This window comes from Cetorhinus maximus, chromosome 23 (assembly GCF_964194155.1).
Source record: "Cetorhinus maximus chromosome 23, sCetMax3.hap1.1, whole genome shotgun sequence".
In the NCBI taxonomy this organism is placed as follows: domain Eukaryota; kingdom Metazoa; phylum Chordata; class Chondrichthyes; order Lamniformes; family Cetorhinidae; genus Cetorhinus; species Cetorhinus maximus.
In genome coordinates, this window is record NC_135901.1 from 48,441,144 (window position 1) to 48,464,014 (window position 22,871).

Here is a 22,871-nt window from a genome sequence, read left to right on the forward strand (position 1 = left end):
GTTCCCGGTGACATGGATGTGTCAGCAGTGGGTGGGATCAGACTGTTTCCATGTATCCACAATGAGTGCCCCACCCTTTATTTTGAAAGAATAAAACTGATAGAGAGTGATAGTCATCTGGGTAGCGGCAACCTGAAGATTTGACTCACCTTCATCCTGGTTGGGATACCATGTAGGCTGACCTTTTATAAGTCTCTGTGGCGCAATTGGTCAGCGGGTTTGCCTGTTTATCGAAAGGTTAATGATTCAAGACCATCCAGAGGCGAAGATGTTACTGTTTTCCCTCCATCTGTATTCATTATCACACAGTTCCACATTGTCACCAGGTACTTGGGCTGCAAAATAATATCCCCAAAATGGTGCCAGATCTACTGTTATCCAGTGAACTCCCACACAAAAAGCAAACACACAAACACATATAATGAGAAAAGATTTGAACCTACTAAATAGCTTCATCGAACCCATTAGAAATCTAGGAAATTATTGGATTCAAGCAAAGCCATCAATTAATCTCTCTTCCTCAGCTCCACAGTGAGTGAGACAGGGAAAAGCAGAAAATCAACCCGGGCCAAACCTCCCAATACACCGAGCACAGGCTCAGGGAAACCCAGGTAGATTATATCCCGGTCACTAAACCTCCGAGCAGCATTTACAGAATGCCCAAGTTAGTGAGTCACAAATAAAAGTCACACCAACTTTCTAAAGCTTTTCACCGTATTTGTTCTCAAGTGTAAGATTTGCAGCGGAGGCAAAGCTTCACCCCTCACTCCACTGATTCCAATAAATGTTTCCAAGAAATCGTTTTAACAACTTCACAAGATCAATACATTTTCATTCCCTGACTGGGAATTGAATCATGAGAGCGTCGAATCCTAACCAATAGACTACCATACTAGCTGTCCAACGCACTTTCGGTTTGGCTTATCTACAGCTTTTGCCCTTTTTTTAATTTCAGTTGAGATTCAGATTCAACAAAAAACGACTTATTCAGCCAATGAAAACAACGATTGCTGTGAGCTGTAACATGAAATTGACAATGAGGTGATAGTCCCACAAGCTGCTCATGTGCAACTTTCAATTTCCAAAAACCTCCAACCTAAATGCTGTTGGTCCAATGAAAGTGCCGAATCATAGTCTCTGTGCCACGAGGGAAACTACCAATAAGGCTTGAAATTTGACTTATGGAGGCTACTGTTTACATGTTTTTTTTCCATTTCAGATCTTTTCCACCAGAGACAACTTGCTCCGACCAAATGGTCTGTTTAGGTTGAACACAAGTGACTTCTTAACCAATGAGAATAACCAATGCTGTTAGCTGGAACATGTAATCGATACTTTCCCCCTTTAAGACAGTTCTTAAAGCTTACACCTTTGACGGAGCTTTTAGTCCGGATATGTGGCTCAGTGTCACACTTTATTATATAATGATCTCGAGGAACGCCTTGTGACGTTTCATTACGTTAAACGTGTTTTATAAATATAAGTTGTTGTTGTAAGACACACATAGAAAGGGCCAATCTCCTCTTCTATCTTTTACGCTGCTGCTTCTCTCTGCAACTTTCTAACATGAAGTTGCATAACTAATGTAAATAAAATTTGTGATTTTAAAAACGCTTTCACCCCTCAGGGAACTGAACCACATTGACAATCGCAGAGGAACACGCACAGATATATACACCGAGAGTGACAGAGGCCTAAGGGGAGATAGGGGCGAAAAAAGCATGGATTTCACTAACTTGACTCAGTTTTTGTTTGATTTCCAAAAGCAAATTTCCTGAATGGAAATCAGAAAATACGTGTGTATTTGGATGGGTTTTCTTCTATTGAAATGATAATTAATTCGGTTAAAATCAGAAAAAGGTAAAAATCTTAGTCAGCAGGATGTTTATATTTACAACAAAGGTAAATGATTGCACTTCCACTCACACTTAAATAAACACGCTTGGATAATGCTCTTGCCAGGTTTCAAACTGCTGCGCTATCACATGTGAAGCGAATATGACCCCACTCGCCTCTATAAACCCTGCGCTGTAAAGATCCCAATGGAGCTGTCTGGAATGTTAAACGGTGACGTCATGCAGCAGCACTTTGGGTCTTTGTTTTGAAGAAATGGAATTCGGCTGTTCTCATTAGGAATGCTGGAGACAGACTGATCAACAATGTCATCATCAAATGGCACAGCTCAGTATCATCAAATAGCACAACGTACATCCACCAACATCCACACATCGTGTCTATGTCCCTTTTGTACAAAGAGATTTCTAATTAATCTCAATTTCCTTCTCTTTCTTCTTAACCCTGTTTTTTTTTCGCTTTGAATCTATTGTCCAATTCCTATTTGGAAACTCAGAGTTGAGAAAACCAATATTGAAAGCTTCAGCTGGTTCCTCACCTGAGCAAATGCGTCAGGGTTGGTTTTCCGGGCACTGACGTTTGCAGTGCTTTATTTTGGTCGGAAGAACAAGGCAGTATAATTTTCAGGGTGATCTGGAAGCAATCGGGCCGAATGTCCTCTTCCTCTGCTGTAGCCATCCCAAGATTTTATATGAACAACATTAATACTCATTGAAGGCTCATTGCTGTGGCCGAGTGGTCAAGGTTGGATTCGAAACCCATTGGAAATCTCTCCTCATAGGCTTGAATCCTGCCGACTGCGCTGCTCCCTTTTTTTCCCTTTCGGTGCCGCCAGAACAAATTATTGATGAAATGAAGTCAAAAACCTTCCAAACTCTCCCGTGTGTTTTTCCTGCCTGACTTCCATGTTCCTTCATTCCTGTACAACTACTAGCATTCACCAAATCTCAAAATGAGCACCGTGGTATTTGTATTGCACAGTGACTCGCTTTCCTGTTTCCAAGATAAATACTTATCCTGTATAACATTCCATTCCCAGATCTAAATTATTTTAAACCAATTAAACTATCTGTTTAAACATGTGATCGAACCGGACCTTTGGATATCTGTAACAATAATTAATCCCTGTTCTATGAAGAGGAATAATCTGTAACAATTATTTATCCCTGAGTTCTGATGTAGAGTCATACGGACTCGAAACATTAACTGTGTTCCTCTCCGCAGATGCTGCCAGACATGCTGAGTTTTTCCAGGTATTTTTGTTTTTATCCCTGTTCTGTAACAGACTCGGTTGGCAGGTTGAAGAGGAAACGTATTGAGAATGTAGATATAAACTCAGAAAGAATAAGGACATGCTGAATCAGAATAAACGTTTTTATAAATTCAATATGATATCAATTGTGTAAATAAGTAAAAATTATATCAAAGCCAGTATCAGGAACCTAAGTCCAACTCACCATGTCATTGGGTCAGAGAAACTATTTTAATTAAGGCAAATTGTGCATGGATTCTGCAGAAACTGCTTCTTTGAAAGTGAATTGGACAACTACCTGAAGTGGATAAACATCATGTTTATGAAAAGAGAGAAGTAAATTGAGACTAATTGGTTCCTCTCCACAACAGAAGCTGGCACAGGTCGGTTTAGTGGTTAGGATTCAGTGCTCTTACCGCCGCGCCCCGGGTTTGGATAGATATGATGATCGAATGATTTTCCAACATGTTGTGCCATTTGATGATGACATCATTGATCAGTCTGTCTCCAGCATTCCTAATGAGAACAGCTGAAATCCCTTTCTTCAAATCAAAGACCCAAAGTGCTACTGCAGGACTGCATTGCAATCAGGGGTATTGGGTACTGTCTCCTGCTGTGTTTCTGTGGTGTAGTGGTTATCACATTTGCCTTGCACAATAAAAGCGCCCTGGTTAGAATCCGGGGCAGAAACGTTGTCAAATAGTTGAATTGTTCTTGTTTACTGTGGAACATTAACTGAACGCAGTATCCGACAACCACGTTATGTTCTCTCTTCATCATTTCACAGAATAAACACTCAGCAAAGTAAACATACTTTTAAACTGGCAGCAGGTGAGTGCGGGCCCGGATATTGCTGCATTTCCCTGTCTCACTCACTGGAGAGCTGAGGAAGAGAGAATAATTAATGGGTTTATTTGAATCCAATAACTTCATAGATTTGAAATGTGCGATGGTACATGGTTGATCAGTTGTTAAAAGTATAAATTATATTTGAAAATTATCCTCAGAAAAAATCATTACTGTTAGAAATCGTTGGGTAACAGGAAAGGTTGCAATTTCTTTTCTTTCTTTTGTCGCTTAAGGACCCAATGTCACCCTGAACTGTGAGAATGAATGTTGTTTGTATTTTACATAAACGTGTCATTTTGTGGGAGAAACGTGCCTCTGGTGAAAGAGGCCTGAAATGAAAGTAGAAGATACAGGCATCAGGCTAGGTGGTAACCCTGGTGGTCTAGTGGGCAGGAATCAGCGCTTTCACCACCGTGGTCTGGTTTCGATTCCCAGTCAGGGAATGGTAATTTACTGCCCTCGTGCAAATTGCTAAAATTTAGCTGATTAAAAGCTCAAAACGCATAAAAGCTCTGCCAGAATCAGTGGAGTATGGCATCGGCGCCAGAAATATCATCCGTCAAGACCAAATACAGAGGTGAAGATATAGAATGAGGAAAGGGTTGTGTTAGGTTGCATAGCACCAACTGTCGGGATGATGGTGCAAGGCAAAATATAGAGATAATAGCGGAGCTTTTACTGTTTACACCAGCACAAATATCTCCCAGATCTGGTTCCAACTCTCGTGTTAAAGGGGAAGAAAACTTCTCGCTGAATCTTCCACTTTTTTGCTGCACCTCCTCCTGCATCTTCCATCCTGATATTTTTATTTGTGACATTTTGATATGAAACTGCACAACTAATGTGAATAAAGTATGTGATGGGAAAAATGTGTTCAACCCCTCGGGGAACTGAACCACATTGACATAGACAGAGGAACACACACAAACACATACACCAAGAGTGACAGAGGGCAAAGGAGAGGCAAACACCCCGAAAACAAGGATGTCACCAACTTGGCTAATTATTGTTCAATTTCATATTGCAAATTTAGTGAATGTTTGCAAACGAACAGAAATAAGAAACGCAGAAATGATTGAATGGTTTTTATTTCATTTAACTGATAATTAATTCTGAAGGCATTTTGTTAAAGTTAGGAATTGCCGATGATGCTTTCATTAGTCTCTGTGGCACAATTGGTCAGCACGTTCGGCTGTTAACCGAAAGGGGGACATTCATTGTGGATACATGGAAACAGTCTGATCCTACCCACTGCAGACACATCCATGTCACCGGGAACCAGCTCTCCTACACACAGTGCCGTCTCCCTTCGAGCGTTTCAGTGTCTTGCCTGTTACCAAGTATTCTGATTGTCCTGAAGCCGACATTAGGTTTGAATTCCTGATGTGGAGTAACGAGAATCCTTTCAATGTCTCAGGTCAGTTAATTTCACTGATAACATTAGAGTCAATGTTCCAGAATCTTAAAGAAGGGGAAGGTGCCTTGACTGTCTCTGTTCAGTTGGACAGTTCACCCTTCATTCTCCTCGGATTCGATTCCTCAAAAGGGACTTCTTTTTTCTTCTTGAGTTCCCTGACCACATCTGGCAGCATCTTTGGATTGAGAGCCATAATTAACAGTTCAGATGCAGCACAGTCCTGATGAAATGTTGCAGACCTGAAATAAAAACAATGTTTCTCTCTCCATAGACGCTATCAGATCTGCTGAAAATTCCAGCATTTTCTGTTGCATTTCATTTAGCCGGCATCTGCAGTATTTTGATTTTCTTTAAATGATTTGTGTTAAGAATGTGGAATCCATGATCAGTAGACTCCGAGATCCATGTCTGAGCTGAAACCGTATAGGTAAACTCACAATGTTAAAATATTGTTCACCAGCTGGAAATGGAAAGGGATTCACCCTATCAACTCATTTACTGACACGGCAACACAGTCTCAGTGGTGAGAAACCATTCAGGTACTTCATGCATGTGAAAGGATTTATTCAGTTAGCCCACAAGTTAACACTCCAGCTTTAAAAGTTCAAAGGATTTAATCCACAATTGAAGCATTGCTACTGGCAAGACACGGTTTAAATATTCCATGTATATTGAAGAAATATCATCAGTTCACCCCATCTGCTGTGACTTTAGTGAGTCCAGATTTAACTGTAAGAGTTTGTTCTGCTGTTACTAGTTACATCCAGGAGAGAATTGTCGTGGATGTCAGTGAAATTTGGTTGCTGCATCAGTTCACTCAACAATTTTATATGTTGGCCCTATGGCCCCCATCGTATTCTGATCAGAGGACATAGATTATGATTCTATATATCGACGTTCAATGGCGGAGCGGTCACCCAGCATTCGCTGCGGCTCAGAATGTGCCCTATCCTCACTAGAGAAGCTCGATGCGCATGCGCTCATGGACTAGTCTTTAGAGCATGCGCATTGCGGTCTGTTTCACGAGCATGCGCAGTGCTGGTCTGTGACTGAAGCTGCTCGGAGCGGGTGAGTGAATGTCAAATGGAGGAAACTAACAGAGTTAGTGGGTGTGTGAGGAGGAATGGAGCCAGCGGAGTGGACAGGGAGGCTTCGTAAAGACACAGTGCAGGCCGCAGACCCCAAATAACAAGGTACCGGTCTTGTGTTTGCAGAGAACAGGCCGAAAAAAGTCTGGATTTCTCCCTTCGCCAGGCCCGGGGTAACGGCCGCCATCTTTATAGGGGGCAATGTGCAGCAGGGCGCATGCGCGGTCATCCTTGTCCAGGTAGCAGGAGGAGAGATTGTTGTGCATTTCTGTCCAGGACTCACAGGGATGGTTTTTGGAAACTCCTTTTACATGGGGTTAGAAAGGGAGGATTTACACACAACAAACTCAGACCAGGAGAAATGTTTCTCTTCTCAATTTCTACCCTAGACTGACAAGAATGGATTTTTAGTACTCCATGTATAGGATGCTAGAAGATGAGGTTTTGCAGATGGGAAATTGAAACCAAACATCACCTCAAAGTCTGATAGAATCACTCGATTCATCAGGACCTGGATATTATCGGCCTCTGAGTGTAAGCAATATGTTCTAGGTCATTAGCACTCACTGTATAACATTTCTTCCTCATATCTCTCCAGTAGATCTTGCCCAAAATCTTTAAACTGTGTCCCTGCATAATTTTATGATTAGTTTATGGAAACAGCCTTTAACTGGCTCATATAAACCTCAGGATCCTCACATCCTTCATAATGTGTGGTGATCACTGGTTTGCACAGACCCAGATGTTGTGTGTGTGTGTGTCTGTGACATCATCACACGTCGACAATTACACTGTGACAACATCACACGTCGACAATTACACGGTGACATCACCCCCCCCCCCCCCCCGGGGTATTTCCTCAACTAAGCAGATTTTTCTCTGACTCCAGTGCTTATGATATCTTTCCAGCTGCAGGCTCCAGCAGGAGATTTTAAATTTAAAAATGGTGAAATTGTTTCAGAGATGAGTATTTCAAAATACCATTCATCGACAATTTCAAGTTTTTCGTTCTGTGCTCTCTTTCTGTGAGAGGTTCCATTGCTTTGGGGCTGATGTGAGTCCTTTCCTGTGGATTTGAACCCATGTCCATCCATTGCTCTGTTTTGCCTCTGTCCTCCCTGATCACCTCTCTACCATTGTCTAACTTCCTCTGTCTCTAATACTGCGTGTAGTTTAGCTCTGTTTAGGATTTTACTGTTACTCCTGCCGACTGTCTCAATGAGGTGTCCACCACTGCCCATTCCCTGACCATGTGCTGCTGGCTTCCCAGCTTTATCTTCCCACAGTATCTTTCATTGTCAGGAATTGCTTTTCCTGTGCCATAGTCCGTTTCTCTTCCACTTCTGAGCTTATATTGCCCATCAGATTTTGCACCATCTTTATTCCCCATAATTCATTCTGCACACCCTGAAATGTTAACTCTTTGTTTCACTCTCCACAGATACTGCCTGACCTGGTAAGTTTTACCAATAGCGCTAGCGGAAGTGAACTGGCAAATTAGGTAAGGGGATGGGCCAATGGAGATGCAGTGGCAGACATTTGAGGGGATATTTCAGAATACACAGAATAAATAGATACATTCAAACAAGAGAGAAAAATTTCAAGGGGATAACCCTCACGTGTAGTTAACTCAGAAACTTAAAGATAATATCAAACTTAAAGGAAAATCATATAATTGCGCAAAGATGGATGGCAGGTCAGAAGATTGGTGAGAATATTTTAAAACAGCAAAGGATGATGAAGGGATTAATAACGATGGGAAAATTAGAGTATGAGTGAAAGCCAGCTAGAAAGATAAAGGCAGATAGTAAGATAAGAAAAGAAGTTCTATAGACATTGAAAAATGAAAAGAGTTATGAAAGTGAACATTGGTCCCATAGAAAGTGAGTCTGCAAATTAATAATGGAAAATAAGGAGCTGGCAGATGAATTAAACAGGTATTTACATCGGTCTTCAGAAAATAGGATCAAAGTAACATCCCAAAAAATAGCTGTAAATCAGGACCTGGAAGGGAGAGAGGAACTCAAGAAAATTACAATCACCAGTGAAATGGTACTAAGCAAAATGTTGAAGCTGTGGCCTGACAAGTCCCCGGTTCCTGATGGACTTCACCCTAGGGTCTTAAAAGAAGTGGCTAGTGACATAGTTGATGCATTGGTTTTAATTTATTAACATTCCCTAGACTCAGGGAGGTTCCATTAGATTGGAAATTAGCAATTGTAACTCCTTTATTCAAGGAGGGAGACAGAAAGCAGGAAATTACAGACCAGTTAGCTTAACATCTGTCGTAGGTAAAATGTTAGAAGCTATTATTAAAGACATTGTAGCAGAGCATGAAGTAAAATTAAAGGTAATCAGGCAGAGTCAATATGGTTTTGTGAAAGGGAAATCATGTTTAACCAATTTATTGGAGTGCTTTGAAGGAGTCACATGTGCTGTAGATGAAGGGGAATCGCTGGATGTGCTGCACTTAGATTTCCAGAAGGCATTTGATAAGGTTCCATATCAAAGGTTCTTGTGGAAAATAAAAGTTCATGGTGTAGGGGATAACACATCGGCATGGGTAGAAGTTTGGCTGGCTAAAAGGAAACAGAGTTGGCATAAATGGGTGTTTTTCAGGTTGGCGGGATGTAACGAATGGTGTGCCACTGGGATCAGTGCTGGAGCCTCACCTTTTTACAGTTTATATAAATGACTTGGATGAAGGGACCAAGGGTATGGTGGCTAAATTTGCTGATGGCACAAAGATAGGTAGGAAAGTAAGTTGTGAAGAGGACATAAGGAGGCTACAAAGGGTCATAGATAGGTTAAGTGAGTGGCAAACATCTGGCAAATGGAGTATAATGTGGGCAAAAGTGAAATTGTTCATCTTGGCAGGAAGAAGTTTTTTAAAATATCTAAATGGTGAGAGATTGCAGAGCTCTGAGATTCAGGGGGATCTGGGTGTCCTAGTGCATGAGTCACAAAGGTTAGTATGCAGGTACAACGGGTAATTAGGAAGGTTAATGGAATGTTATCATTTATTGTGAGGGGAATTGAGAACAACAGTTGGGAGGTTATGCTTCAGTTGGACAGGGCACAGGTGAGACCACATCTGGAGAACTGTGTACAGTACTGGTCTCCTTATTTCAGGAAAATATGTAAATGTGTTAGATGCAGCTTAGAAAAAGGTTACTAGACTAATACCAGGAATGGGAAGATTGTGTTATGAGGAAAGATTGGACAGATTAGGCTTGTATCCGCTGGAATTTAGATTTGACTTGATTCAAACCTTTAAGATCTTGAGGGGTCTTGACAGGATTGTTGTAGCGAGGAAAGTTCCTCTTGTGGGAGAATTCAGAATGAGGGGTCACTGATTAAAAATAAGGGGGCGCCCATTTAAGACAGAGATGAGGGGAATGCTTTTCTCTCAGAGGGTAATGAATCTTTGGAACTCTCATCCTCAAAAGGCAGATTAGCTGAGACGAGGGCTGAGTCGGCGATGTTACTAGTGAAAATAGACGGTCTCGGTGAAGATGTGGATATGTGGTTGGAAGCTCATCTTGGGGTGAAATATTTCACACCATGGTTGTGAACAGTCTGGTTCAGTCTCAGACAGTTGTCAGGGAGAGGGATGGAGTCGGTGTCAAGGGAGTGGAGTTTGTCGCGGGAAATGAAGACAATGACTTTGGTCTTCCCAATTTTTAAATGGAGGAAATTTCTCCTCATCCAGTACTGGATGTCAGACAAGTCAGGACGGTGTGTGACTTGGAGGGGAACTTGGAAGTGATGGTGTTCACATACACCTGCTACCCTGGCCCTTCTAGGTGGAGGAGTTTGATGGTTTGGGAGATTCTATCAAAAGTTCTGGTCGAGTTGCAGTGATACAAAATCTTGCTTACCACCTGCATCTCCCATCTCTCTCTCTCTCTCTCTCTATCTGCTCCAATAGAGGCCAGAATTTTGTATAGACCCAGGAAGCATGACCGGTTCCCTTCCCTGAAGGACATTAGTGAACCAGTTGGGTTTTTATGACAATCCAGCAGTTTTCATGGTCACTTTTCCCTCGTGCTGGCCCCACAAATTCCCAGATTCATTCAGCTCAATTGCACAACCTGCCTTTGTGTTTTTGTGGGTTCTCTCTCACTCCCTTTTTTCTGTTTTAAATCAATTTCACAGGGTATCAGAAGGAGAGAATTTGTGGTTGGGAACCTCAAACCAAACATCACATCAGGATCTGATGGAGTCACCCAATTTATCGTAACCTGAACATTATCAGATTTTGAACATGGAAGGAAAAAGCACTGTTCACAGTGGTGGTGAGCAACTGTACACATGTCCAGTGTGTGGACGAGGCTTCAGCCGATCATCTGACCTGTCGGAACATAAATGCCATCACAAAGCAGAGAAGCAGTGGAAATGTGGGGATTGTGGGAAGGGATTTAATTACCCAGTTCAGCTGGAAACTCATCGGCGCAGTCACACTGGGGAGAGACCATTCACCTGCTCCGAGTGTGGGAAGGGATTCATTCGATTATACAACCTGCTGACACACCAGCGAGTTCACACCGGAGAGAGGCCGTTCACCTGCTCTGAGTGTGGGGAGGGATTCACTCAGTCACCCAACCTGCAGAGACACCAGCGAGTTCACACAGGGGAGAGACCTTTCAAATGTCTGGACTGCGGGAAGGGCTTTAAAAGTTCTGGGGAACTGATGTCCCATCAACGTGTTCACACTGATGAGAGACCGTTCAGGTGCTCTCAGTGTGGAACTGGGTTTATACGATCATCTCAACTCACTGAACACCAGCGAATTCACACTGGGGAGTGGCTATTCACCTGCTTTGAATGTGGGAAGGGATTTAATCGGTCATCCAACCTGCTGACACACCAGTGGGTTGACACTGGGGAGATATCATTCACATGCTCCAAGTGTGGGACAGGATTCACTCAGTTATCCACCCTGCTGTGACACCAACAAGTTCACACTGACGAGAGACATTTTAAATGCCCAGACTGCAGGAAGCGTTATAAAAGTTTCAGGGACCTGCTGCACCATCAACGTGTTCATATTGATGAGAGACCGTTCAGGTGCTCTCACTGTGGGACTGGATTCAGGCGATCAAATGACCTTACTGACCACCACCGAGTTCACACTAGGCAGAGGCCATTCACCTGCTCCAAGTGTGGGAAGGAATTCACTCAGTCATCGAACTTGCAGACACACCAGCGAGTTCACACTGGGGAGAAACCATTCACTTGCTCTGAGTGTAGGAAAAGTTTCAATGAGTTACCCCACCTGACAACACACCAGCGAGTTCACAAGTAACAACAGTGATGGGATTTTGCTGTTAATCACATCCAGGACTGAACCGTATTCATTGGGGTTTGTTTTTGCTGATGTTAATGAACTCCAGCCCAGTTATAGGTTTTAATATTCTGGATAAAATTCAAATCAATCCGCTTGGTGTTTAACACAGTGTGATGAATCTTTTCAATATCTCTGACACAAGTTAGTTCCTTTTGAGGAGCTCCCCCTCTCTCCTCCATCCTCACCTCCAACAATAAGTGTGAGGAGCTCATGGAGCTTCTTTGTCACTAAGATTGAAACAATCCGATCAGCTGCCTTTGTTGCTTCCCTCCCTTTCATTAACCCATTGGGACAAACTGTCTCTAAAGTTTCCCTTTGTCTGAGCGCTGAACCCACATCTTTATCCAGTTTCTCTCCCATTTCCTCTCAGTGTTCATCTTGTCCATGAAACCCACCTCCTACTCCATCAACCCTATTCCCACCAAACCGTTGATCACCCAAACTCTCCCTCATTTCTTTCTCGGCCTGTCTGCAGTCTTTGACACCATTGACCAAACCATCTTCCTCCAATGCCTCTCCACTGGTGTCCAGCTGGGTGGGACTGCACGCTCCTGATTCCTTTCTTATCTATGTCATTGTAGCCAGAGAATCACCTGCAGTAACTGTGGCTATTTGAGTTACAATTTCACAGATTGACTCACTCAGTAAGTGATCAGATCTCACTGAACTTAGATCGAAAAATGATCCATTATCAGTCTCACAGCGACCGTATCTTACATACCAAGTCTTTCTCACCACAGCAGCCCTCCTGGATAAGAATAGCAGAGAAGAGTGAAAATATTCTCTCACAACCCAAGCTCTTAGTGAGAAAAATATCTGAAAATTCCCTTTAAAATATAAGGTAGAGCAGAACGACAGTGCACTGCTCTGTTACAGACTTATTGAAACAGATTCATTGTCACCTCCTCCCTTCCCAAATTCCAGGGCATTTTCCACACACTTTCCATATGACACAGTCATTTACTTGTACTTCTTGCTATTCAGCGTTGTGTTTTCACTGCTCACAATGTGATCCCCTCTACACTGAGGAGACTAATTCCCGATTGGGTGACTGTTTTGTGGAACATCACCATTCAGTCTGCAAGTGTGATCCTGAGCTTCTGCTCATTTACTGTTTTAATTCTAGGAATCACTTTTGGTCTGAACTCTCTGTCCTCAGCCTCCTGCACTGTTCCAATGAAGCTCAATGGAAGCTCGGGAAACAGCAGCTCATCTTTTATTAGACACTTCATAACCTCCTAGACTCAAGCTTCATTTCAACAATTTCAGATCATTGCCACCACTCCCATTTTTTTCAGACAATCGGTTCTGCTGTTACCATTTATCCCTCCTCTGGACCTGTCTTTTGTTTCTCCTATTGTCCTATTAGTTTATTTACTTGTCTCATTATCACCCAATGTTGTATCATCCCCTTTCTCATTTAATCACTCCAGCCTTCCATCCCATCACAAGACCGTTTGTTCTTTCTTCCTCTCTTTTCCCTGACTCTGTACTTGTTTGTAAACTATTACATCTCCAAATTCTTCCATTTTCTATAAAAAGCCAGCGACCTGAAACATTCACTCTGTTTCTATCTCCATAGAAGCTGTTGACCTGCTGAATGTTTCCAACATTTTCTGTTTTGAGCTCAGATTTCCAGCATCTGCAGTATCTTGTTTCAGGGTCACAGTGGATCAGTTTTCCCTGAATTACCGTTCCCTGTTTAAAGGTGAAGAAGGGGATTTTAAAGAATGAGACAATAACTGTCCCCCTGTTCGACATGAAACTAAACTCACTGTTAATTCCTCCTCAGTAACAATTGTAAACACAAAGCTTCCAGCCGGGATTGAACCGGGGACTTTCTCATGTAAAGTAAAGGTGATAATCAGTGCACTAGGGAAATGAGTGTGAATCCCCCCCGGACAGAGGGGAACTGACCATCCATCTCTAGCTCTAATTCCCAAACAGAAAATGCTGCCAAGAATCAGCAAGTCAGGCTGAGTCTGTGCCGCTCTCACCATCTGAAACCGTCACAATGCCCGGCTGATTGACGGCAGCTCTGGACCAATAGGAAGAGGGGGCGGGACTGGGGGACCGAGCGGGAGTGGCTGGTCCTCCGACCAATCGGAGTGAATGAGGGGCGGGGCCGGGCTGGGAGTGAAGCATGCGCAGTGTGAGTAATGGCGATGAAGGGAAGCTTGTTTCTTAGTTTCGCAATCGGTGAGTGGATGAAATGGTGGGGAGAAGGGAGCGATGGATCAGGCCGGTGGGCGGGTTCGCTTCGTAAACATGTTGTGTAAACGGCAAACACAGAGAAAGAACTTATGGTAAACTTTGGACCGTCCCCTTCGTTTACGCCGAGGTTTCTCCCACTTTCAGGCCCAGGGTTAACGGCCGCCATCTTTATTGGGGGCAACGCCCGGCGGGGCGCATGCGCGGCGGCCATCTTTATTGGGGTCAACTTTTTGGAATCTTAATTGACAGAATAAGAACAACTTGTCCATCAAACTGCTTCATGCTTTGAGTTACAATGTCTTATTGATGAGGTGGAACAACGGTATCTGTCCAAGTCAGTGACAATAATTCGTATTTATACTGGGACTTTAACATAATAAAACTTCACAAGGCATTTCACAGAAATGTTACAAAGTAACATTTGATATTGAGCCACATAAGGAGATATTGGGGCAAGTGACCAAAAGCTTGGTCAAAGAGGTCGGTTTTAAGGAATGATTTGTAGGGGAAAAAGAGAGGTGGAGAAGTCCCAAGGACAAAAATCCAGAACTTGTGGCCTTGGCAAATGAAAGCACAGTCACCAATGGTGAAGTGATTAAAATCAGGAATGCTCAAGAGGCTGGAATTAGATGAGTTTAGAGATCTCGGAGGGGTGTGTGGCTGGAGGAGATTACAGACATAGGGATGATCACAACCATGGAGGAAAACAAGGATGAGAAATATAAAATTTAGTTGCTTCCTAACGAGGAACCTTTCTGGGTCACTGAGCACAGGGGAGCTGGGTGAACAAGACTTGGTGCGAGTAAGCACACGGGCAGCAGAGTTTTGAATGACCTCAAAATTACAGGGAGGTTGAATGTGGGAGGCCGGTCGGGAGTGCGTTAGGATAATTAAGTCTAGAGGTAACAAAGGAATGGATGAGAGTTTCAGCAGCAGATGAGCTGAGACTGGGGTGGAGTCGGGCGATGTTACTGAGGTGGAAATAGGCGGTCTTGGTGATGATGTGGATATGTGGTTGGAAGCTCATCTTGGGGTGAAATATTTCACCATGATTGTGAACAGCCTGATTCAGTCTCAGACAGTTATCAGGGAGAGGGATGGAGTCGGTGTCTAGGGAGTGGAGTTTGTAGTGGGGCTGAAGACAATGGCATCAGTCTTCTCAATATTTAAATGGAGGAAATGTCTGCTCATCCAGTACTGGATATCAGACAAGTCAGGACAGTGTGTGACTCTCAGGGGAACTTAGAGTTGATCGTGTTCACATACACCTGCTACCCTGGTCCTTCTAGGGGGAGGAGGTTGAGGGTTTGGGAAATTTTGTCGAAGTTCTGGTTGCGTTGTAGAAATATGAAATGTTTCTCCTTCACCCCCTGCTGCTCCTAGATACCTCTCTCTCTCTCTCTCTCTCTATCTATGTGCTCTCATAGAGGCCAGAGTCTTATGTAAGCCCAAACCAGGTGGCAGGTTCCCTTCCCTGAAGGACATTAGTGAACCAGTTGGGTTTTTATGACAATCCAGCAGTTTTCATGGTCACTTTTTCCTAGTGCCGGCCCCACAAATTCCCAGATTCATTCAGCTCAATTTCACAACCTGTCTTTGTGTTTTTGTGGGTTGTCTCACTCCCTTTTTTCTGTTTTAAATCAATTTCACAGGGTGTTAGAAGGGGATGATTTGCAGTCGGGAAACTGAAACCAAACATCACATCAGGATCTGACGGAGTCGCCCAATTTATCACAACCTGAATATCATCGGATTTTGAACATGGAAAGAAGTTGTACTGTTCACAGTGGGGGAAATGATACATGTGTCCTGTCTGTGGATGTGGCTTCAGCCGATCATCTGATCTGTCAAAACATAAATGTGATCATAACGGAGACAAAGCACAGAAATGTGAGACTGTGGGAAGGGATTCAGATCCTCCTCTGAGCTGGAAACCCATCGGCGCTGTCAGACTGGGGAGAGACCGTTTACCTGCTTCACCTGTGTGTAGGGATTCACTTAGTTATCCCACCTGCTGAGGCACCAGCGAGTTCACACTGGGGAGAGGCCTTTTACATGCCCAGACTGTGAGAAGTGCAATAAAAGTTTTGGAGATCTGATGTCCCACCAATATATTCACACCGATGAGAGACCGTTCAGGTGCTCTCACTGTGGGACTGGGTTCAGGCAATCATCTGACCTCACTGTACACCAGCGAGTTCACACTGGGGAGAGGCCGTTCACCTGCTCCCAGTGTGGAAAGACATTCACTCAGTCATCCACCCTGATGCGACACCAGCGACTTCACACCGGGGAGAGGCCATTTACCTGCTCTGAGTGTGGGAAGGGATTCACTCAATCTTCCAACCTGATGAGGCATCATCGAGTTCACACTGGGGAGAAGCCATTCACCTGCTCCGAGTGTGGGAAGGGATTCACTCAGTTGTCCGAGTTGCTGTCACATCAGCGAGTTCACACTGGGAAGAGACCTTTTAAATGTCAAGACTGTGGGAAGTGCTACAAAAGTACTGGAGAGCTGTTGTCCCATCAACGTGTTCACACTGACGAGAGACCGTTCAGGTGCTCTCACTGCGGGACTGGATTCAGGCGATCATCTCAACTCATTCTACACCAGCGAATTCACACTGGGGAGAGGCCGTTCACCTGCTCCGAGTGTGGGAAGGGATTCACCCAGTCATCTCACCTGCTGATACACCAGCGAGTTCACACTGATGAGAGACCTTTTAAATGCCCAGACTGTGGGAAGTGCTATAAACATTCTGGTGAACTGATGTCCCATCAACATGTTCACAATGATGAGAGACATTTTAAATGCCCAGACTGTGGGAAGTGTTTTAAAAGTTCCAAGAACCTGATGTCCCATCAACGTGTTCACACTGACGACCGACCATTCAGGTGCTCTCACTGTGGGACTGGGTTCAAGACATCATCTCAACTCACTGTACACCAGCGAATTCACACTGGGGAGAGGCCGTTCACCTGCTCTGAGTGTGGGAAAGGATTCACTCAGTTATCCAACCTGCTGAGACACCAGCGAGTTCACACTGGGGAGAGGCCATTCACCTGCTCCCAGTGTGGGAAGGGATTCACTCGGTCATCAAACCTGCTGAGACACCAGCGGGTTCACAAGTAACTGCAGTGAATGGATTTTGCTGTTAATCACATCCAAAACTGAATCATATTCATTGGAGTCTGTTTCTGCTGAAGTTAATAAGCTCCACTCACATATAGGGGTTAATATTCTGGCTAAAAATCTCTCACACAAGTTAGCTTCTTTTAAAGTGCTCTCCCTCTCCCCTGTCTCCTCCATCCTCACCACCAGCAACAAGTGTGAGGAGCTCATGGAGCTTCTTTGTCACTAAGATTGACACAATCTGATCAGCTGCCTCTGCTGCTTCCCTCCCTTCCACTAGCCCACCAGGACAAACTGTATTTAAAGTCCCCCCTTGTCTGAGCCCTGAACCCACATCTTTCTTTAGTTTCCCCACCCCCATTTCCCCTCATGCCACCTTAGTGCTCATCTTGTCCATGAGACCCACCTCCTGCTCCATTGACCCTATTCCCACTAAACTGCTGATCATCCAACTACCCCATGTTCAATCAGATTGTTAATGGTTCTTTCTCTCCAGGTACTGTCCCTCTCTCCTTCAAATCTGCCATCATCACCCCCTCCTCAAAAAACAAACCTTTCACCCCACCGTCCTTACTGCCTCATCTCCAACCTCCCTCTCCTCTCCACACTGTTCGAACCTGCTGTCATCTCCCAAACACTGGGATTCTCAGTGTGAACAGGGTGGGATGTGTTTGGAGACAGGATGTCCCAGTTCTCCACCCTGGGATTCTCAGTGTGAACAGGGTGGGATGTGTTTGGAGACAGGATGTCCCAGTTCTCCACCCTGGGATTCTCAGTGTGAACAGGGTGGGATGTGTTTGGAGACAGGATGCCCCAGTTTTCTACCTTTAAAGGGACAGGGAGAGGACCAGCTGGGCTGAATGATGCTGCTTTATGACATCTCTGCAGTGCCTAGTAACCATTCTCCCTGAGCCCTGCTCATTATGGGCTGGCTTTAGCTCAGTGCTGTTACAGGGAGGGAAACAGGAGGAGGATTCAAGCTGTGTGGAGCTCAGGATTAATGGGGAGAGATACAGGGTCAATTTCTACCTTACTGAGTGAGAAATGTCATTGTCCCGGATACTCCCTGTCCCTCGGTATCTGTATCCGGGGGACAGGCTGATGGGTTTACTCTGTACCTAATCCGTGCTGTATTTGATTGGAGAGTGTTTGAGTCTGACAGTAGTTGTTGACCTCAATGATGATGAGATAAAACCATCAGTTTCCCCCTGGACACAGATCCTGAAGGACAAGGAGCGTCTGGAATATTTTGGATTATGTCCTTGATCCAGTTTTGAACTCCTTTCTCACATCTTCTCTCATCTTGCTTAGTTCTAATGAAAAGACCCCCAGTTTCTCCAGTCTCTCCATCTGGGAAAGAGAAATTGTAATTAAGTTAGAAACTCAAACAGGAGCTTCACAGCAGACAGGTCACCATGAGAAAACATTTCATTCCACAGTCAGTTGTTATCATCTGGAATACACTGTCTGAAAGTTTGGTGGGAGCGGGTTCAACAGTATCTTTCAAAAGGGAATTGGAGAAATGCTTGAAGGAAAACATTGACAAGGCCACGGGGAATCAGTAGGGGAGAGGACTATTCAGATCGCTCTTCCAAAGAGCTGTCAAAGGCACAATGGGCCGAATGGATCCCTTTTTAGCTGGAGGCTCTCATCAATGGTGTCATCTGTGAATCTCCCCTGCACCCTCTCCATGGCCTTGACATCATTCCTGTTATAAGATGCCCAGGATTTGACTCAATATTCTAAATGCAGCTTAACCAATGATTTACAAGTTAATTTCATAAGGAAAAGTGGAGTAACAGGTTCAAACAGCATTTTAAACTTGCCCTTCAAACTTAAAGATCTGTGTATCTGAACCCCTTGTAACATGGCTAAAATACTTTGAGGTAAATTCTCTGATATAATGTGTGTTATGGGATAGAGAAGTTTAGTCTGAATTAGAAACTCAAATAGGCTGTTCACTGCAGACAGGTCACCACGGCAACACTGATAAGACATTCCATTGCACAGAATCAGCTCTTTGGAAACTCGAATCAGATCAGGGAAAAGTTCAGAGTTTGTCTGTTATTAACCACAATATAAACTGAAACCAGAGTGAGGAACAGAATAGATCAGATTATAATGTGTGATGTTTATGCCTATAATTGTGTAACTATCAGAAATAACAGAATTAACAGTGGGCAAGGTAGTTTAGGGAGAATGAGAAAATTCCTGAAGAAAAGTAACTGCTGGGAACCAGGGAATGTCTCCTTGTAAATCACAGATTAGAGAAATTCCAGCTGTCTTTTCCTCACTTCCTGCCAAAACGCAGCAGAGAAGCCAAAGAAGATTCAGGGGCCAGAGCTGCATCACCACAGGTTATAAAAGTGAGGGGACACTGATGTAAGGGGGCAGTCGGGACTGGAGACACCGGAGATCAAGCTCAGAGTGCCCGAGGTTCCATCCAGCGGGCTGACCTCGTGTAAGTGACTGTGGACACACGGGACATGCATATTTACTCTGATTGATGGATCAATATAATATACGGTAGAGGACAGAGAATCTGCTCAGCTTGTGTTTCTTAAAAAGGTACTAAAATTATTGACACTGGACTCTCAAATCTACTGATTTACCCATCTCTTTACTGTTCTGGCCCTCTACTCCCTTTAAACTGTTCCCATTCACAAACATCAAGGGGAATTTTTGACTGATTATGGAGCGCCTGTAAATGGAGAAGAAATTGGAACCAGTCAGAGAACATCTGTAAATGGAGGAGAAATTGTGACGTTTGAAGGAGAGTCTGTTAATGAACAGCAATGTGAATTGTCAAGGAGGGTTTGGAACTCAACAGCAACGTGACTTGTCAGGGTGGGTCTGTTAATGAACAACAACGTGATTTGTCAGGGTGGGTCTGTAAATAAACAACAATGCGACTTGTCAGGGAGAGTCTGTAACTGAGCAGCTCATGCGACTTGTCAGGGAGAGTCTGTAACAGAACAGCAATGTGACTTGTCAGTGAGGGTCTGTAAATGAACAGAAATGTGAATGAGCAAGAAATGGTGTGGTCAGAGTGTGTCTGTACAGGAAGTAGAAATGGTCACAGAGAGCCCTTGGTTAGTTATGGGAGATTTTGGAGTTGGATGGCATAGAGGGAGGAACATAGTGATAGGCTAAAGGGATAGATGGATAGAGCGAGAGAGAGAGAGAATAAAAGAGAGAGAAACCAAAAACTAATTGAAGAGGAGAAAATGAGTCAGATTCCATGTGGCAGATAAATAGAATTTTTTTCAAGTATATACTGCTTTGACAGTTAGTGGTCTTAGAAAAGAAAAAAGCAGCTGATGTCTGATCAGGAAAGAGGAAGCTGGTTGAGGGGCTGCAGTTAGTTTAACACAATCTCAGTAAATGGAGTGATACACAGACCAGCCTCCCATGCGGGTGAGCGGCAGCAGCAAGAACCACATGAAAACAGGAGATTGTGGAAGGTCCAGCAGTGTCAGGACCCGAGAATACAGGACCAACAGAGGTTATTCAGCCTATCAAGTCTGTACCAGCTCAAAGACCAACCCAGTTCATCCCACTCCCCCTCTTTCCCTGTACCCCCCAGTTGTTAACCCTAACAAAGGCCTGAAAGGCTGACTCTTTCTCTCTCCACAGATGTTTCCTGAGCAGCTGAGTATTTCAAACATTTTCTGTTAGATTCTTGGGAAATGAGTTTGTTGAAGAAACAACCCCAACCACCTGCCCTCACGCATCAAATATAAAATTAGTAAACAAACACCGACACCACCCCCCAACCAATATAAAAGGAGTTTTGTTTTAGAAACAAATATTTCTGTACAGGCTTTTCATTCTTGGTGTGTGGGCATTGGTAGCAAGTCTATTAATTATATTGCACATCCCCAGTTAGTCTTTGTGCAGGAAATGATGCGCCACCTTCTCCTTGACCCACTGTCTAGTGAAGGTGCTCCCACAAGGTCATGACGTAAAATCCTGAGATCCACCATTTTCACTCAGCGATAAAGGAGCAGTGAGAATATGCACAAGACAGGATGGTGTGTGACTTAGATGGAAAGATGGGGATAAGGGTGTTCCCCAGCATCTGCTATCTTTCTCCTTCTACGTGGCGTAAACCTTAGGGTTTGGAGGTTCCATAAAAATTCCGGTTGTGTTGCTGATGTCTCAAATCCTTCGTCTTCACCTTGTCCCGTCTCCCTCTCTCTCTTCTCAGGTAGGGACAAAGACCAGGTGGCAGGTTCCACTCCCGTGCTCTTGTTGGTTGTAACAATTGAAATAATAATAATATATGGTTGGCGCCAATCATAATCGGAGCTCGGAATATGATTTTGTATCTAACAATGTTATGGTTTAATGGCGCTGCAGTTACCCAGCATTCAAAGAGAGGCAGAATATGCTCTATCTTCGCTGCGGGAGATCATCGCGCAAGCGCGGCGCCGGACTGTGCCCAGAGCATGCGCATTGTCAGGTTGTGGCTGGAGCATGCGCAGTTGCGGTGCTGGAAAGAGAGACGCGGTCGAGTCGGATCAGGGAGGAGAGCAGAAGAAGAGTGCAGCAAGCGGGAAGATGAAGGCGAATGGAACTGGCAAGCGGGTGGGACGCCTTCAGAAATACACACTGCAGGCCTCAAACCGCGAATAGGAAGCTTCCGACCCCGCGTTTGCTCCGTTTTGGCGATGGCGGCGTTTGTCACGATATCAGGTCCGATTGATGGCCGCCATCTTTTTGGGACGCGCACATTTGTGCGCATGCGCGGGTGCCATCTTTATAGGGACAGGGTAGCAGTGCGCATGTGGATCCGCCATATTTATAGGGGGCAATAGGCAGCAGTGCGCATTTCGCGGCCGCCATCCTTTTAGGGGGCAATGGGCAGCAGCTGTGACAAAAAAAGAATTGTCAGCAATCCAGAATTAAAGTGAAGATATCTGGGGGGGACTGTGAGACTGGAGGAGATTACAAAGGAATGGATGAGAGTTTCAGCAGCAGATGAGCTGAGACTGGGCTGGAGTCGGGCGATGTTACTGAGGTGGAAATAGGCGGTCTTGGTGATGATGTGGATCTGTGGTTGGAAGCTCATCTTGGGGTGAAATATTTCACCATGGGTGTGAACAGTCTGGTTCAGTCTCAGACAGTTGGCAGGCAGAGGGATGGAGTCGGTGGATAGAGAGTGGAGTTTGTAGCGGGGACTAAAGACAATGACTTCAGTCTTCCCAATATTCAAATGGCGGAAATTTCTGTTCATCCAGTACTGGATGTTAGACAAGTCAGGACAGTGTGTGACTTGGAGGGGAACTTTAATCACATCTTAGTTTGATGTTTGTAAGGTTCCTTTAAAGTTTTTCCTTGATTTTACAGCTGACCTGACATAGGGGCTGTGCTTGATTTCTCCCTTGTTTTTGTTAATTTAGTTTATTGTTTTGACTCAAAAGAGTTACACCTGCTACCCTAGATCTTCTAGCGCGTGGAGGTTGAGGGTTCGGAAGATTCTGTCCAAGTTCTGGTTGAGTTCTAGAAATATAAATTCCCCCTGCTTTATCGGGTGCCTCTACCACCTATCTCATTCTTGCTCTCTTCCCCTCCTCCCAGAGGGTCCAGTGTCTTGTGTACACCCAGACCGGGTGGCAGGTTCCCTTCCCTGAAGGACATTTTTGAACCAGTTGGGTTTTTATGACAATCCAGCAGTTTTCATGGTCACTTTTTCCTCGTGCCGGCCCCAC

The 22,871-nt window shown here is 44.2% G+C and overlaps 1 protein-coding gene and 1 long non-coding RNA gene across 2 annotated transcripts in view; one reads left to right on the forward strand and one right to left on the reverse strand.

The window, feature by feature from the left end:
* The window catches only part of LOC144698295 (uncharacterized), a 666,343-nt gene that overhangs the window by 7,097 nt on the left and 636,375 nt on the right, over positions 1 to 22,871 (reverse strand). The gene's annotated exons all lie outside the window — the stretch shown is intronic.
* On the forward strand, positions 10,728 to 17,157 carry LOC144698534 (uncharacterized). The gene is made up of 3 exons (XM_078570469.1): positions 10,728 to 11,336; positions 16,219 to 16,807; positions 16,892 to 17,157. Exons 1-3 carry the CDS (start codon positions 10,728 to 10,730, stop codon positions 17,155 to 17,157), a joined length of 1,464 nt encoding a protein of 487 aa, XP_078426595.1.